This window comes from Sturnus vulgaris, chromosome 2 (assembly GCF_052056855.1).
Source record: "Sturnus vulgaris isolate bStuVul1 chromosome 2, bStuVul1.hap1, whole genome shotgun sequence".
Lineage (NCBI taxonomy): Eukaryota > Metazoa > Chordata > Aves > Passeriformes > Sturnidae > Sturnus > Sturnus vulgaris.
In genome coordinates, this window is record NC_142244.1 from 54332743 (window position 1) to 54346787 (window position 14045).

The window sequence follows — 14045 nt, forward strand, 5'->3', positions numbered from 1 at the left end:
TCACTTGACTTCTGAGCACCCACAAGACCTGAAAGGAGCTGCGAGTGGCAGGGGTGTGGCTCGGAGCACACTGGTACTGCACTGGGAACAGCAGGGACAGGAAAGCATCAGCTCCAGCTGCACCAGGCACTCACTGTGGGGTGCTCACACCGTGACTCTTACCACTTCACCTCCCTTCCCATGGGAATGGATAAAAGGGAAGGACAGAAAGCACCTTGATGGAGTCTATATAGCTTTCTGAAATAATCAGATGAAGTGAGAACAGAGGGTGGGGGGAGAAGAAGAAGGACATAAATATGCACCACATTTCAAATCTTCAGGTGTAGCTACTGATTTAGAGTCATCCCACCACAGCGGATCCTAAGGTGAAAAATTTTAAAGGCTGGGTTTTCAAAGTATATTAAGTAACCCATTTTCTGAAAAAAATGAATGCTTTCAAAGGCATTGCTCAAACATTGTGCTACAATAACAAAAACATCAATATCACTTCTGAAAGCAGAGATTACAAATTGTTGTTTTCTTGTGAACTTTTTAAAAGCATAAACAATTTAAAATACAACACTAATCCGTGTGTATTCCTATTATTTTAGTATTCATTCACCAGAGGAAAGCACCCTAAAGGAAATCAAGGAAAAAAAAGGAAACCAGGCAGCTAAATATGTATTTGTAGAAGATCAAATCAAAGGTCCATATGTTTTAGTGGTATTTCGTTGCTCCCTGCAGAAACTGAAAATTCAGCAGTCTCCAAGCATCCACATCTTTTTGACACTCATCAGAAGTTCCTTTTTTGTCCTTGAAGTCTGACTGCTGAAACAGGTCCAATTGCTCATAGATGTTGCATTGTGTTCTGGATTGTTTTTAGCTTTGATGTGGTATTTCCAGGAAATGGTTTCACGCTGATACACTAGATGACAATTCAATCACATATCCTTATCCTACTGAGCTAATCTTGTTTACTCACTCTTTTTTCTCCCGTGTTAACATGTGACAATTGTATCCATTTCAGCAGCTTTCATCTGTCCACCATGCCTTTGAACTATATGCTTCTGGAGCTGCTCTGTGCTCTTCTGCAGGCCTGCACTGGTGCCACTTGTATTCCACTTGTATACGGTTTTTTAGGATTTGCATAAAAAGGGAAGAGCAGTAAAATTAAGGATCTCTGATATATTAAACTCCTCTTTGGGCAGCCTGCTCCCTTCCCTTGGGCACATTCCTAGTGTAGGACTTTAAAGGACTTTTAATCAATTAAGACAGATCTTCACATTTAAAGGAATGAAGACCATTAGCATTTACCTAACTTTATTTCTGTTCTGTTTCTTCGTCTTTTGGGGCAGAAAGTAACATCGCCAAATGACAGCTGGGATCTTTTGTCATTCTTCTTTTAGGCTCAGCTTTGATCTACATCCCTCTGACAGCTTACACTGACAGGACGTAAAGCTTTATTTTCTAAGTGACTTAGAACTAGATGTACAGTATATTTGCACTCCACACAATGAACCACTATGGCACACACGTATAACATCTGCAACATAAGCATCTTCCATTCTAGGGAAAAGTGCAAGAGCTTAGCACAGCACTGCCTGCTCCAGCCCTCAGGTTCACTGCCTTTTGCAAAAACTTTATCACATTTGTCTCAGAGCTTCCCTGTATTCAGTCATTCAACACTAGACTATCAAGAGCCAATTAAAATATTGCTCTAGGCCTGGGAAATGAGGTGAGGTTGACAAGATAATAAGAGTGGAACAATTAGAGTTAATTAGCCCAGTGGGAAATGCATTCCCAGGCAGCTACTGGTGAGAGGCTGGGTTGGCAAGATAATGAGTCTAGACTGGATATACCAGAAGAGGCAAAGCTTCATCTGCATGGAGAGGTGGCTGGCACAGGGCTTGTGACTCACCACCACCAACAGCAGTAAGTTCTGGGAGAATATCAAACCCCACACAGCCCTGGGGAGCTGGGACGGAGTGTGTGTGGCCGTGTGTGTCCAGGTGTGGTCTCCTACCTGGCACCAGCAGCATGTCACACTGCATGCTGAGGGTATATGTACACCGGGGTGGAGCACACAGAGCTGCACCAGCAACCACTGGTGGGAGAATACAAGCCTTAGCTTTACTACTGAAAAGCTGACAAAGCAGGGAATGGGACTGGCAGGAGCGGGAGGGAGCTACAAACACAATTCTACCAGAGTTCTTCAGCTAAGTAACTCAGCTACTAAGTGTTTCATCCATCTCCCTTTGTTATTCGGTGGGAGGAGAAGCAGCCCTGAGGCACCAGCAATTATCCTTTTAGTGGCATTTCAATGGCAATATTCCCAGTTGCCAGAAGCTCTAATAAATAAAATGAAAATACATACTGCTAAATTAGAACACACAACTATAAACAACATTTTTCTCTTTGCTGGCCAAGTAAATAGCCTTTGTAAGGAGTTACTCTGCTGGTTGTTATCCAGTCAGAAAAGAATCCTCTGCTTTTCTTCTATTTCAGAAGTAATGTCAGAAGTTTGATTTTAAGGCAAGCACATCTGACGAACCAGCTAGATTTGTTAATGCAATGCATGGATCTTCTGAGCTCTGAATATTAGTCCTGAGGAGAGGGGATTTCTTCTTACCTTTTCCTATGTGTCTTCTGGTGTTTTCTATGGTAGAATTGCGGTTTACGTTTGAGAGCAGACCCAGGCAGAACCTGTTTTTGTTATTTGAAGGATCTGTAAATCCATCTATGAGGATACTTCGAGAGGAGGCCTGGAAAGTCTCCCCTACCCGGTTGTTGAGTTCATAGTAGGCAACTGAGCACCAATGCTGGGGTTCCTCATAACAAACAGGACGAAAGTCTGTAGGAAATAAAGTTAAGCAGCTGCTCAGGTTTCAGCAATATTTTTAAACAGTCTTTCTCTGTTTTCTTTCATTCTCTCCCACTCTCAGCCCCCCCATCTCTTCATCTAAACCATCACTTATGTCATACTCTATCCCAACAGCAGCTTCCATTGCTTCTTGATTTTATGATTGAAGTCCCAAACATGCAAAAGGTTGGTGCACCAGCTTAACTCTAAGCCTCTGAGGAGCCCCACTTCTTAAAAGTGGAAACTCCACTGCATTAAATCAACCACACTGACATTCCTCACTGAACTGGGGCCCAAACTATACACTGAAAATAGTAAGTGATACATCTGCTCTGCACACCACCAGGAGATAGGGATGACAGATGGGCTCAAAGCAAGTCAAAACTGAGCCAAGTTTTTGGTATTAGGCCTTCAGCTTAATACCAAACTCTGTAGTTGAGAAGTAATAAATCACTCCAATTTTTGCATGCTTTCAGTGTTTCCGCTTCCACGTGAGACTGTAAGCAGAAATGTCAGCAAGGTCATTTCTTTTGGATCTATCCCTGCCCAGGTTTCCTAAGTCAGAGACAGAGAAAAACTCAAAAATGTAACAGAATCTCGGAGCCTCATTTGTCCTACAGGAATTAGTAGGAAACTTTATCCTGCCTGCTCACCACAGGCATGTGAGTCCGCCTGCCCCCAGAGCACCTCTGAACATAACCTCTAATAAACTTCCAACTAATATTCACTAGGATAGTGATCAGAGATGGTAGGCTGTGATAAAGAGATTAAAGAAGCTTGACAATTTATTTAAAAGTATTGGTGTCTGATAACTTGTTATTATCCAGCCATTCTGTGTCCCCATCCATAATTAGCACTATCCTCTCACATTCCTTCTGCTTCAGCTCCATGCTACATACACACTCCTTGCTGTTTCAGAAGGCTGGTAATATTTTTTTTTAATGTGCATATGTGTTCAGTCCTCATTCTAAAAGTTACATTTCTTTAGGAAGACAATATGGTAGATGAAAAGAACAATGGTGATTTTTCCTTGGCAGTAGCAGGAGGCCAAAGCAAAACCCAGCAGAGGAACTCCATTTCCCCTTCCTACTCTGCAGCAATGGGCTCTGAATTGTGGGGGCATCAGTACTAGCCAGTACTAGCCCAAAGGTAGCAGAGGCCATGCTAGAGAGGTCATCAAGTTGTTTTGAGGGGTACAAGCAGGACCTCAGACCCTTCTTTGACCATTAATGCCTCTCCCAGTAAAAAATTCTTGTAAGATGACAAAGATTTGGTCTTCTGTCAAAATATCTTTGTACTCCACTAGAACGTGTCATTTTCTTTTCTAGGCAGCCAGTAATGTAACATTAATACAAAGATGACAGTAAAAAGGTCCCTACCATAAAGCTTTAAAGTACTTAAAACCTAGAGCTGAAGTTGATAAAGAAATGAGTTCTGATATTGATAATGCTATTGTGTTTATATTGCCCCACCATCCTTGATTTGATATGTTTATCTGTACAATGTAGATAACAGTGTTTGCTTTCATTAACAGCTTTTTAACTGTAATAGTCCATGGATGCAAATAAGGTCTAAACTCTGGAACTTTGCACATAATTCATGGAAATATTACATCAACCAATCCTGCTAGCTAATGGAGGTGTCTAGCACACAGCCTTACTGCAAAACTGCCTGAGACTTGTTATAACACATCACTAAACTTTCTTGTGCAAATAACAATTTTTTAAACAATTTTTCTTAACACTTTTTATTTAAAGAATAGTACAAATGGTTATTTACTTTCAGCTTCTCCATCGGCAGATTTACCTCCATTGGGCAAAGACAGCACTAGTTGACTTTCAGCTATTGCATCCATTGACCGACCATTGTGGATTCCTGGAGGCTCTCTTGCATGGTAGGGTGGAGGTGGAGTTTCCACTACAGAAAGAAAGAAAAAAGAAAGGAGAGAGAAAGGAAGAAAGACACTTAAGTCAGTACATTGGTAAATTCCTGCTTTTTTTTTTTCCTGGTGAATATTTTATGATTTCAACATTGTTTGGTTTGAGAAGACCGGAAAAAGTACAAATCTGAATCTGAACTCCCTTCAGTCTCTAGATTAAGACCATTACATTTTCAGCAAAGACAGGAAGGAAAAGTTGTCATGTTGGACATGCAGCACTTGATAGAGAGAGGGATGGTCACAGCAGGGCCTCAGGACTAGACCTGTGTAAAATCAAGTTCTCTGCTAACACGAGTAGTTACCCTAAGAAAGTAATGCATTATTTCCAGAATTCTGTCTTTAATTTAAAACCTGAGGAGGAAGGTTTAAGAGCAGAAGCTAACTTTATTTGATCCTCTGGGAGAAAGCTCTCGTTCTTCATAATCCGTAAAAAAAGCCTATGGAAAGCCATAGAAATCAAACTTGGCAAAACTCCCTCCAGACTTGTTCTTTTTTCCTCTGTCCTACAATGGAAGTCTGTCCCTCTCCTGGTTTGTTCAGTCTCCCATCAATGAGCAATAGATGAAATAGAAACACCGGGAAATGAAAACATTGGGAAGAAAAGTATCAACTCACAATTGCTCAGCTCCTGATTTGTTTCATTTACAGCAAGATGAGCTAGAAAACAGAAGGTGACTCTATAGTGGGGATTATCCAGAAAGGCTGGACGCCATAGAAAGCCTTCGTTTACATATTATAAAATGTCAACATTCAGTGCATAAGCACTAAAAGTGTGTAGTTTTGTCTCATTTGAACAGAAACTCTGTGGGCTTGTATGCAAATGATAGCCACATACAAGCTCAGAGGACCAAGGGCCTCTTTAAGAAGGGTTTAACTTGGTTCCAGACTGAAATTCCCTCTTGTGTTTGGGGTCTGTTGTCTGGCCCTTAAAATGGAGCAACTTGACCCGGAGTGGCTGTGAACTGTCTCATGAGATAATCACTGAATCCTCCGAGTAAGCCATGTTATTCTATTCTATTTAAGCACTGTTCAAGACCTAGGAATTTCATATACTATGATATTTCTAACACTTAGATGACATAACCTTCCAACAAAAAATAGTGGAAGAGAAAATAAGTTAAAGAAAGGAATATAATGACAGAATCATGTGGTTATATGGATATTCTTTATGTCTACTCCTAAACTAGTCATGTTTAGATCTCCTTATACCCACTAAAGAAAAATAGGAACCTGCAGACACAGTGTATTGGACATATACAAGAATATTCAATGAACCTTTTTCTAGGAGTGTCTGTTTTCCTCCACTGATTACAGGGAGAGTAGAGACAATTCCATGAGATGCAGAAACCTGAACTGTTGACATCTATATTTGGTCACAGCAATCCCTCTCAAGGCTCTTGATGTAACTCCAGTTTGCTTTAGATAGCCTTCCATCCCTGATTGTTACACAGGCAAATTATGCTTATCAGTATGCTGTGTGCTGTGATATACTGAAGCTCAGGTTGAGCCACTTCCATTATTAAGTAGCTTTGCAAGGTCCCAAGTTCAGTTAAATGCACGAGTCAGAGTCATTGCACAGCTGGAATGGGCCTGATTTACCTGTCAGGACCAGCTCCACTGAATCCAGCTTAGTTACACAGAGGTGAAAGAAAAATATTGGAGAAGACAAACAAGTCTTACTACTTGATGAAATGTTTCAGTGTTGCTAAATATGATGTAATCAGAAATGCAGATCTAGAGAAGAAATGAATGAAGGCACATTCAATGAATGAAGAGGGAAGGAAAAACATCACACTATGTTGAAAGTATTCAGCTTAAAAGGAAGTTCAAATGCTACAAACACCTTGTAAAATAAGCATCTTTCTTGGCATATCATTAAGGACCTGAATTTAAATGCTTCACAGATGAGACACTAAAATCTTAAATTACAAGATTCTGACCTGAATTTATCTTTGTGAAAAAGCTGACATAACTGAAACTATGTGAAAGTTAAAGTGCTGAAGTGAATCTGAACCATGTTTTGATATTAAAACTAGCTCTTAGCTGTGTTGCATTAACAGCAAAAGCACAGTTAAATTTCCAAGTAATTAGAGCTGTACTAAGTCAGGAGTTCACATCACAAACAATCTGAGTGACATAAGCCTGCTAATCTCAGAACTGTGGAACATGTTCCAAAGTCATAGGAACTTGCCTGGTGACTTTTCCAAGTGTTGGGCCAGATTATTAAACACCTCAATTTTCCGAAATTTATACAGTCAGTGGGATGGCCATAAATCTGCACACCAATTTCCCCATTTTATTCTGTCTCCTGATTGAGTTTCTAAAGGTTCCTAAGCTGACTCTCCTTTGTCCCTAACTTAGGTCTTGCAAGTGCTCTTTTCCATGAATTGTACCAGAAGCTCGGATGGGCAGCTTTGGACAGAAGGTGGCCTGGCACACCCACTTCTCTCCTCAGCTTTTCCCCCAGAGTAATCATGACATCTCACCCAGGCACTTCTAGGAGTGGGATGACTCCAGTTCTCCATCTCTGGAGCATCTGTCAGAAGGACTGAGAGACAGTATACAAGAGACAGTCACAAGAAATCACATTCCAAGTCCATTCTATCCAACATTCAATCTGCAGCTACAGTCTGGGGTGAACACAGAATTGTCACCTGACCCCAGGCCCTGGCAAGACCCTCAAATGCCTCAGTCATTCTTACCCGTGAGCTGATAGGGACTTCCTGGTCCAGAAGAGCTTTCTGGTGAGTTGGGGTAGCTGATGCTGTTGGGCGACTGGGAGAACATGTGGCTGGGGGATGATGGAAAAGGGGTGCATGGAGGATGCTGGAAAGAATCCGGGTAAGTGGCATTGTGTGGCATCAGTGGCTCGCTGTGCAGAGAAGTGTTTCGGAACTTGGCAAGGAGGCTGAGGTGAGGGTTAAACTCGCTGTGTCTTGGAACGAGTACAGGAGGTAGGACTGAAAACAAAAACAACAGAAGAATTGGTTAAAGCAGTATTCTTGGAAGTATGTCTCGTTGTAAGTTAAAAAGAGGCATATTCCATGCTACTCAAATATTGCTGTCTGCATACAAGTCATTGAAGAGTAACAAACCTATCCAAACCCAAGAATCAAAAGCTGAATTCTTGGACATTTTTCTCCAGATCTTCAGCCAGTTACAACAGTTCCACATTCAAATTAAGGAATCTTGTCTTGAGCAAGGTACCATAAAATTCACAGGTAGAGCATGCAGAAATTCAGGCGGTACATCTCCCCCTGTCAAAGTTACCTATTCCTTCCTTCTTCAGAAACTGAACACATCAGGAGTTTTCTAAATATTATCACCAGGTTTTGTCAAATTCACAACCAGGTTTAATAACAATTAATAGTGCTCTGCAATACACTGCATATTTTATTACCAGTGTGTTGCAGGTGGGCAAAAGGAAGTACAGACCTGAAGCCAGACACCAGATCAAAAATGTTGTGCTTTCAGGTACTTGAAAATGCTGCCAGACAGACAGTGGGATCTTTAAAAGGAAATGTAAATGGCAATTCAAACATTACAACAATATCAATTTAGCTCTTGCAATATAGTTAGAAAAGATCTAGCAGAAGAAAGCATATATCAGTGGTTGGTATTTAAGAAATGAAAAATGCACGTCAGAACACTGAAATCCAAATTAATCCATTTAAAAATTAGTCTAGTAGAAGATACTGCCTATTCCCAAACTCTCTTCACTTTCATCGCACACTGTCAGCGCTGTTAATAGCATTGCCCCTTTGAAAAACCCAAAGTTGATCCAAATTACTTGCATTCTGACATATGAGAGGCAAGAGCAGAATTAAGACTCAAAACACTTTGAAAATCCTGACTAGTGAGATACCTATGAAGATGCAGTCCTTAGGCTGGAACACAAGAAAGCTTGCTGAATAATTTTGAATATGAGAGTTCAACCTGAGGCTTTAACTGTGTCTTCCATAGTCTTGGTGGGGAGAGCAGCACCTACAATGGGTAATTTCTGCACCCCAAGATTTCTTTATTAGTTACTAGCTCACATAGTGCCTAATTATCTTAGTTAAGGCTTTCAACACAGGTAGGGGGAATGAATTCCCAGTTGGTATTGTGCAGATCTAAAAGCCACTAAAGAAGATAAGGAGGCAATTTGAATTAGAGTGAGGAAGATGAATTGTCCAAGCATCGGGATGATGCTGACCCAGTATTCAGAGCTCCTCTGGCCTAAAACCCAGCAGCACATCATTTTCCAGTCTATCCTTACTAGTTTATGGAAACAAATAGCAATGTGCACTCTTAGTTTTAAATGTTGATGGGAATATACAGTTTGAACGTATTTTAACATATTGCTTGGGCCAAAATGCTCTGTCTATGTAAGGCAAATTCTTTTTAGGTAGGCTAACTAACAACTTTTAATTACAGCAAGCTGTCATTTATCCAGCTTAATGAAAGAGTGGAATAATTGCTAATGAATAAAGCAAATAATGTATAGATAATGCAAAACATGTGCATGAGAAGAGGCTACTTGAAATGCACATAAGTCACTTAGAGAGCTGGGGCATTTACAGTGCCTGGTTCCAACAATGGATTTACAGCTTCGTGCTCGATCTAGCACTGTGCTGTAGTAGAGGCAGGGTTAAACAATGTGTCTGACCACCCACTGGAATATACCACTGGGAATATGCTAGTCACTCATGACATGAGAAGAAGTGAGCCCTAAAACTATGCAAAAGATTGGGCTGATGGCAGGGAGTTCACTGCAGAAGCTATCTTCTCATCTGCCTGGAAACACAGGCACTAGGATATCTGTTAAGATGCTACACATACATGCTTCTCTGGCCTAATGCATTGCTAATTAGCCTCTAGCCAGGACAAGGAGTGATGCTCTGGAGACTACTTTCTTTCCTTCTGCCTCTCATATCCTCCTATTTGTGGCATGAAGACTCTGCTGCCCCTTTCTTAAGTCATTTGGTAGAGAAAGGTATTTATGCTTCTTTACAGTTCTTTTAGCTATAAACATCCAGGTAGGACTCATACAGGCAATACAAGTATTCACACCTGACATGCACTGCCCCGTCCTCTGTAGATCTCTTCACAGCTAGTGGGGAGGAATAAACTCTTTAACTGCTATTTACTGGGACAAGACCAGTACCATCACTGTGGATATGGGTTTGGTGAGCTGTATTCCTTCCATCCCATGCTGCAGGCTGTGAGCTGTCTGCTTCTGGAGTTTTCCTCAGCATCTCCATGAAACTGGTATGATGTTTGTCAGGTCGGCTGCTGATCAGCCAGCTCTGACTGGCAGCCTTCAATAGTGAGGAGCTGGTGATCCCTTTGCACTCAGCAGAGGTGCTGAGCAAGGGGCAGCTGTGTGCAACAAAGTCGTGCAGTGGTGAGAGGCTGTCACCTCACTGTGGGCACCACAGCTAAGGGAGCTGCTTGCTTCAGCCCTGTGAGAACTCAGCTCCTCTAAATAAAAGCTGAGAATCTGGATGTGTGAACAGCTCTTTCCAGGGAAAGCCTTTGATTTGCCTTGAGTGAGTCAGCAGGAAGAATTTTCAAGCCTTGAACTCCTTCCCGACTCTGACCATGGCACTCTTAATTTCTGCTCTGCTGAACAGTTTTTGCCATCTCACTCACTCTTTCCACTGACTGTTCTGTGATTGCCTAAAAGGCTAAAGCCTCTGTGGTGGGGAGGCATTCAGAGATTTTGTTGTTTGTGGCTAAGATTACCCCTCAGGGCCTCATTCGCTTTGTTCTTTTGGTAACATGTCACTCTCCAGGGCTCAACCATTCTGAAGGAAGTGTGACCAGAGGTATAAAACTGTGTAACTGAGTATATTGGGACCTGTCTGTCCTCATAAATTACCTACATTTTCTCCACTCATTGGGGTCCTTTTCTTCTACCTGCTGTTGTCCACCAAGAGCCAGAGGTGAGTCCTTCCTTCTATGGGTGCTGAAGTGTTGATGATCTTTGTTCAACTGGAGACAAATACGGTCCTAAGTCCTGCCACTGCCTTTCATGCCTTTCTCCTGTTCCCGTTGGCTTCAACGGTTCTTACTGGGAGCCTGACTGTGCCCAGAGCCTGTGACTTCAGATGCTAGCAAGCAAACTTATCTGCCTCATTTTAATTCCAGGTACAACATCCACACTGCAATTTCTAACACATTAATCCATCTCTGCACGTTTTACTACTTTTGGAGACCACTCTCCAGTGAGATCCATCTATTCCCCATGTCCGTGACTACTTCCAAACACATGGCCAACAGTGAGGTCATCAGGTGGTCTTCCATCTGGGAGGCTATCACATCTTAGTCCCACTCAGACTTCATGACAGCAGTCAGTTAGTCTAAGTCAAAAATTCTCCTGTCTAGAGCAATGGTGCACCCTCAAATTTGCAATACTTACATATGAATGATCTCATATAAAAACAATAGGGTGTCAGCTTCTGCTGACAACAAACCAGACTTCTGAGGAGCACTTTGAAGGCAACAATGAAGGGGAAAACAAAGCATAACCAGCGTACTTACCTCCTTCAGATTAGGTGGCCTAACTCCTCTCTGCAGTGGGATGTCGCATAAACAGAGGAACTATTTTCTGCTTTTTGTCTAAGTGACACTTGCTATTTGGCAGACCTGAGAAGAAATCTACCAGGAAAACCTGTAGCAGCAATAAAAACCATGTGTAATCTGTACAGTATCAGTAGCAGAGCCTAAAATGGGACTGGACAGCCTGAGGACACAGCAGAGGTAATGAAATCCCTGAATCTCTGACCAGATTTCAAAGATGTCCTCTAGTAACAGACGTCTAGAGATTTGCCAGGCTGTCAAAGAAAGGGTGAGGCCCTCCTGTCTTTGATACAATTCATTAGTTCTGGATTGAAGTTAATGGATCTGGTCATAGAGTGGTTCATTCAGCAAGAAAGACTGCAGTGGTGGAAACTGATCCCCGAAAGGATGGACATTTGCATGAAAATAATATTGGTATTATATTCTGGTGGATTATAAAAAAGTAGTGTTGATTTATTCAATGGGTAGATTCTTCAGCTCCAGAGGATGGCACTCAGAGAATCTCATATAAACCTAAGATCACCAACAGCCAAGATGTAGATTTCCTGCAGTGAAAAGAGGACTGTTGTTTAAACAGACTGGCACCTAAATCAACCACTCCCAGCCTTGTCTGTGGTGACCTCACTATTACCACTTTCTCATGAAGTTCATTTGTTCTTCTGCCTTGCCAACACCTCCTTTCAGCACTGCTTTCTAACTGGAGCTGCACTGCACCACTTGCAGTGGTGCAAGTTCTCTCTCCTGCTGCTGCTCCGGAACACCTGAGTGGGTTACACTCTTTGCTATACTGTACATATATATATACACTAAAGTCGTGAGCTTCAGCTTCTGAGTTGTCCCTGCAAGTAGAGTTGCAGGGGTGAATACAACAGCCTGAGAACAATTCCTGGGTCCTGTGGAGAACTGTCACAGCATAGCTTGTATCCTTACAGCTGCATTCACTTTCAACTCCAGAACAAGGTGGCCAAGTCCAAAGTGCCCTCCTGTGGGCTAACCCCTGCACTCTGAGAGCTGCTAGTCCACACAAGTCTGCATGGGTCACAGCTGCTCCTGGGATCATGTTACCAACTCAGCAGTAGCCAGACCAGCACCTTGTCCTCTTCTACTTTACTAGCAGAGATACTGCCAGTCTGCTGCACAGACAAACAATAGAGACATGTTCACAGCTGAAAGCTTCTGAGTTTCAGGATCAGAACAACAAGCTTTGGCAGCCATTTAGCAGCTGCTGGACTATTCCATTAGCAGTGTTTGTTAGCTGGCACTGAACAGATGAGAAAACCAGCTTTGAAATCAGCATCATTCAGTGCTGTCAGCTACTGGACTGAGGAGACTCCATTAACTGCACCAAAGTTACACCAGAAGAAATGAGAAGACACTAAAGACTGCAGCCTGCAAGTAAAGAAGTGCAATAAACAAAAAATGGGATATTTTATGAGCATCTTTTCCTAAATTATTGAAGTGTTTACTTTAACAAGGCGTGAGATCAGCTCTTTCCACTGAAAACTGTTGACAACAAGCACCACTCAGTGTAGCTGTAAAATGTAAAAGTTTTGACAATGTTTACAGCAGATCGGATGCAACTTCACAGTGATAGCTCTGCTGCACTGGAAGGATTATCAAAAGAGGAAGCAGCCCCTGGTGTTTAACAAATGTCAACAAATGCCTTTCCCTTATTTCATCTGTGTGAAAAGAAACATCCCACAGTTCACTTATCTGATCCTAATGCCACCTCAGAGTAAAGTTCATGCCAGACAAGGAGTAATCTCAGAATAAAAAGTATGCATTTACCAACTGTATCCATTAGTAAATTAAATTACCGTGATTTTTGGCAGCAAGGGAGAGCTAGGTTAGACATTAGAAATCATTTTGAACTGTAAGGATAGCAAAGCAATAGATTCACTTGCCTGGGGAGGTTGTAGAGCCTTTATCACATGGGATTTTTAGAGCTCATTAGGAAAAGATCTGTCAGGAATGTACCTGGTAATTTGGTTTGGTTGAGAGTCTGGGCAGAGAAAAACAGTATGACTGCTCAAGATCTTTGCCAGCCCTGTTTCCTAAGATCCCCATTGATCCCTATAGATAGAAGCCCTGCTTCTATCTCAATAGAAGTCAACACTGAATGCTACAATTTTTTAACAGCTGTTTCATTAACATAAAGCATAAACATGAAATGACCTTTCAGTGATGGCATAAGTTTTTAGTACAGTCCAAAGAGCATTATTAGTGGAAAATTTCAAAGTTCTATGGGAACCTGGTGGATTTATTTCACATAAACTCTCCATTTAGGTAAGTAAATCCCACTTAAGGCAGGCCACCAGGTAATTTAGGAAGAATCAACTGACCTGGTTTCGTGTTCACTGCAAAATATACCATCTTAGTGCAATTCTTATCTTTAAAGAGAGAGCTAATGTTTCCTGGGGATTAATGAGGATTAAGGAGGATTATAGAAATTATTGATGGGGATTAATGAAAACTGCTGCTTTTCAATGAGGCATAAATCTCACCACTGTGGTGAGGCCAGGCTGGTGCCCAGACTTCATGCAAATGGCCACCAGTTCAGAAGGGGAGCATTCAGCACCCAGGACCATGGAGAGGAAGCTGCTTTCAGCACCTTGGACAGGATCCGGGTGCCCTCAGGGGTCCGATGGGATGCAGACCCCAGGGGGAGAGGGGCTCCTTACTCCCTCCCTAGTCCTGGCTGCC

General features: G+C 42.0%; 1 protein-coding gene across 4 annotated transcripts in view; it reads right to left on the reverse strand.

Annotated features, from left to right (window-relative positions):
• SMAD9 (SMAD family member 9) overlaps positions 1 to 14045 on the reverse strand; it is a 44290-nt gene that overhangs the window by 14485 nt on the left and 15760 nt on the right. For 2 of the 4 annotated variants that reach the window (XM_088159572.1, XM_014868908.2), the window contains exons 3-5: positions 7481 to 7738; positions 4619 to 4756; positions 2609 to 2830 (exon numbers count right to left, since the gene is read on the reverse strand). In XM_088159572.1, coding sequence (XP_088015698.1) covers positions 2609 to 2830; positions 4619 to 4756; positions 7481 to 7738 — 618 coding nt within the window. Of the gene's footprint in view, positions 1 to 705; positions 1101 to 2608; positions 2831 to 4618; positions 4757 to 7480; positions 7739 to 14045 lie in introns of those variants that run through there. The other 2 variants (XM_088159574.1, XM_014868909.2) reach the window with 2 other exon arrangements.